At 32.4% G+C, this 4,878-nt stretch overlaps 1 protein-coding gene across 1 annotated transcript; it reads left to right on the top strand.

Annotated features, from left to right (window-relative positions):
- The first annotated feature begins 751 nt into the window (after positions 1–751).
- Positions 752–2,136, top strand: LOC100257486 (aspartic proteinase CDR1). The gene has a single exon (XM_002271109.4). The coding sequence runs from the start codon at positions 754–756 to the stop codon at positions 2,074–2,076; it is 1,323 nt and encodes a 440-aa protein (XP_002271145.3). The 5' UTR covers positions 752–753; the 3' UTR covers positions 2,077–2,136.
- The last annotated feature ends 2,742 nt before the right edge of the window (positions 2,137–4,878 follow it).

Raw genomic sequence — 4,878 nt, 5'->3', positions numbered from 1 at the left:
AAATTACATATCAAGTGATTGTTCGAAAATCACTTCAATTGATTCACGATATTTTTAAAATCAGTATCTCTTCTTATTCTAATTTAATTAAAACTTTCTTTACCAAAGTCAATAATATAAGTAGAAATGAAAATTAATAATGGCAAAATATAAAAACATAATAAAGTAGAAAAATCAAAATAAAATTTAAAAATAAAATAGAATGATAGAATGCTTTGATTTTTCTTAAAAAATAGTAATACTCTTAATAATAAAATATTAAAATAAAATAAAAATGGGGAAATAATATAAAACTAGAAAACAAAATAAACTCAGAAAATATAGGTTTATGCCTAAATTCATGATCCCATCAATAGTAAAATATAAAATAAATAGAAAAAAAACCAAAAAGTATAAATAAATTAAAATAGAAAACCAAGTATTGGCTTCTACTTGTAATCCATTATTATTGGATTATCCATGCTGTACTGCCTTCCCTTAAAAGAATAAAGATTAAGGACTAGGAAACTTGCAAACATTTTTTCTTTTCAAATATAGCTTGATTTAATACCATATAGATTTTTATTTTTTTATTTTTTTTTCTTAATTCATTTTCCTTTTTGGAAAGTCATTTGATGTCATTGAAGGATAAGAACACAAACAAATATTCTTTGAATTCTTAGAACTTAATCATCCGATATTCTACTCCGCTATAAATAATCATGGTCTTGCAAGTACATTCACACGGTACTCTCCCCCTGTTCTCTTAATATTATGGCAGACTTCGACCACCTTGGCTTACTGTTCTCCATTGTCATTGCACTCTCTTTCGTTTCTGTTGCCCATATTTCAGCTGCAGAAGTGAAGAATGGTAGGTTTAGTATTGATCTTATCCATAGAGATTCTCCCAAGTCTCCCCTCTACAATCCTTCTGAAACTCCTGCAGAGCGCTTAGACAGATTTTTTCGACGTTTCATGAGTTTTAGCGAAGCTTCAATCTCCCCCAACACGCCTGAACCGCCAGTTTCATCAAACAATGGTGAGTATCTGATGAAGATATCCATTGGAACCCCACCATTTGATGTATATGGCATTTACGACACAGGCAGTGACCTTATGTGGACACAGTGTCTACCTTGTCTGTCATGCTACAAGCAGAAAAACCCCATGTTTGATCCTTCAAAATCTACCTCATTTAAAGAAGTTTCTTGTGAGTCTCAACAATGTCGTTTGCTTGATACTGTTTCCTGTTCTCAGCCCCAAAAGCTCTGTGACTTCAGCTATGGTTATGGAGATGGGTCTCTCGCTCAAGGAGTTATTGCAACAGAAACCCTCACCCTCAACTCCAATTCCGGCCAGCCAACTTCCATTCTCAACATTGTGTTTGGCTGTGGACACAATAATTCCGGGACTTTCAATGAAAACGAAATGGGACTATTCGGCACGGGAGGAAGGCCTCTTTCATTGACTTCTCAGATCATGTCCACGTTGGGATCAGGCAGGAAGTTTTCCCAATGCTTGGTGCCATTCCGTACTGATCCCAGCATCACCAGCAAGATCATTTTCGGCCCCGAAGCGGAAGTTTCGGGTAGTGACGTAGTTTCTACTCCTTTGGTCACCAAGGATGATCCAACCTACTATTTTGTTACACTGGATGGAATCAGTGTGGGAGACAAGCTTTTTCCTTTCAGTTCCTCCTCCCCAATGGCGACAAAAGGTAATGTTTTTATCGATGCAGGCACACCTCCAACACTTCTCCCTCGTGATTTCTATAATAGATTAGTACAGGGAGTGAAGGAGGCAATTCCTATGGAACCGGTTCAGGATCCAGACTTACAGCCACAACTTTGTTATAGAAGCGCAACTTTGATCGATGGGCCAATTCTAACTGCGCATTTTGATGGTGCTGATGTGCAGTTGAAGCCTCTGAACACATTCATTAGTCCAAAGGAAGGTGTCTACTGCTTTGCCATGCAACCTATAGATGGTGATACAGGCATCTTTGGCAACTTTGTCCAGATGAATTTCTTGATTGGATTTGATCTTGATGGAAAGAAAGTTTCCTTCAAGGCTGTTGATTGCACTAAACAGCAATAATATTTTGCTACTGATCTCCAATAATTTCTTTATCAGTTTTATGTAGTTTTTTCAGATGAGAGGAATTCTATCTGCAGTCCGTTTGTTTCAAGCCGTTCTGGGTTATGACAAACAGATGCTTGTCCTCAGTACACCCTAATAAATTCGCTATTTGATTGTTCAAACTTAGTTTATACTTGGTTGGTTCGATACAGTATGAGAAGTGTTGACTGACGGACTTTGAGAAGGGGGCCCACCTCAATAAATTAAAAGAAAGGGAAAAATATATATACACGCGCGTCATGAAAAGAGGGTATGTGTGAAATTGCATAAATAAGGAGCAAAAACTAAGTAAAAGAAAGAGAGAGGAGAGAAAATGAGTGTGGGTTATTTGGTCTTACGCGCCCATAATCTAATTATGGTTCTTTCTCGTATTGGTGATTATAAACTTCAACTTTTTTTTCTAGAGAAGAATTGGTATACTCAATATTTTCATTATGGAATATTTTGACCAAACTTGCTAATATGGTTTTTTTCCTTTTATAAGGGAAGGTTTTTTTTCGTATATTAAAATTTGGTGTCTTGATTTTTCTACTTTCCCTATTTATTTAATCTGATTCACTTATTATTATTTTTTTTGAATTATCATATGCCTATTTAATTACATAGAGAGGGAAAAAGTTTATTTTATTCCACTACTATTGTTCTATGTTAAGGACAAATAATTATTTGTGCAATTTTTCCTAACAGTAAAATAAGAAAGAGCAGCATATCATATTATATCGTGTGTTTGATTGATAATGGAATGAGATATATTATTTTGTCACTTATTCTATCCTATATTCAAGTAAATATAGAAAAGAATAAGTGATGAGATATACTATTCATCCTTTTTTATATCCTTTATACATGGAATATGTTAATTCTAAGATAAAAAATGAGATATGTATATCACATGCATCACAAATTTATTTATTTTTATCAATTTTTTATTTCTTTTTTTGTATAACTTATTTTGAAAAATAAAAAATAGATTAAAAAATTAAATTTTTTGATAAAAAGAATTAAAAATATTTATAAAATAATACTAATATATATATATATATATATTATTTTTTACATATTGAATAATATGTGTTTGGTATTTGTTTGAAGTAAAAATTATATTGCATTCCAATATTTATTATTAAAAAATATGAACTTTTTTTTTTTATATTTAACAATATTCATGATTAAAATATTTCAAATTTATATGGTTTTATTTCTTATTTTATTTTCTTTTCAAAAAAAAATAAAGAAAAATAAGCGGCAACTCCAACATTTACAAAAATCAGTTTTTCATAATAAAACGTGGGTATCGCCGTCAAGTGGGGTCGCACGTGAAAAATGCGAGTCCACAAGGACACCCATCATCGTTCATTCTTAGGCACATTGTTTCTAGCTTTAATTTAAACTTATCAAGTCGTCTATTTTCATTTTTTTATTGTAATGTCCATCATTGCAATAAAAGCCACAAATTATTAATCTTTATTTCTTTAATCCTTTCTTCTCAACCTCTTAAAATAATATTTTCTTATGTGTGGACCTTTTGGTTTTTTTGTTTGATGATTTCAAATCCTATATTATCTTTGGCGATCACTTTACAAAATACGTTTGGTTTTATCCTCTCAAGAGAAAATCTTATGTCTCTAATGTTTTTATTCAATTCAAAGCACTTGTCAAAAAAAAATTTAAATAAAAAAATCATCACACTCTACTTCAACAATGATGGGGAATATCAAGCCTTTGCCACTTTCTTACCAACTAATGGTATTTCATGTCTTGACACTTCTCCATAGACATAAAAACAAATGGATATTGTGAACATCACCATCATCATATCGTTGAAATGAGTTTGTCTCTTCTATCTCATGCTTCCATGTCTCTCTCATATTGGTCATATGTTTTTGCCACTATTATTTATCTCATTAATCGCATGTCAACTTCCACTCTTCACTTTTCATCTCCATATGTAAAACTTTTTAGATCTTAACCAGACTACTCCAAATTTTGTGTCTTTGGTTGTCTATGTTATCCTTTCTTCATTCATACTCTCCACACAAACTAGCACCTCACTCTATACCATGTGTCTTTCTCAGTTAATATCTCACCTATAGTGTCTACCTTTGCCTAGATCTTTCTACCTCCAAAATTTACACTTCTCATTATGTCAAATTAGTTGAAAACATGTTTCCTTTCATTTCTCTTCAAAGTCATCTCAATTGTTCGCAATCAAACATCTTATTTAATTAGCTCTCTTCCATGTTTAGTGACTATCTAATGGCTAGAAAAAGATCACAAAAATGAGTCATTTGGATCGATCTAGAAACATGATAACATAAAACTTTTTAGCAAAAATGTTTTCCTATGCTTCCTTAACTCTTTTAAAATGATTCTAGACAATCAACTTTTTGAAAATAAGGTTGATTCAAATTCCATCCAACTCCAACCTCAACTACATACCTTGGCCTCTTGACAAATTCAACAACTTGATTTTCATTAGGCAAGTAGTCCAAAAAAGGATTGGAAAAAACTGAGTTAAGCAGCACTTAATAATTTTGTCCGAAATTGCCAACCTAGCTAAACACTCATAATCCCCCATTTTGGCAATTTTAGGACAAAACCCTTTACAACACAAATAAGTACAACTAAGTAAGCCCCACTCACTCTCATACAAGCCACTCACTTACCCACTCAAACTCACAACCTAGGTACTACAACTCCTACAAATACACCTCAAGAAAAACAATTAGTAGCACCTACATGAAGCAATTGAATATACAT

The sequence above is a fragment of the Vitis vinifera genome, chromosome 15, assembly GCF_030704535.1.
Source record: "Vitis vinifera cultivar Pinot Noir 40024 chromosome 15, ASM3070453v1".
Taxonomy (NCBI): domain Eukaryota; kingdom Viridiplantae; phylum Streptophyta; class Magnoliopsida; order Vitales; family Vitaceae; genus Vitis; species Vitis vinifera.
The sequence above is the reverse complement of the archived record's forward strand: the minus strand, read 5'-3'. Positions and strand labels throughout refer to the sequence as shown.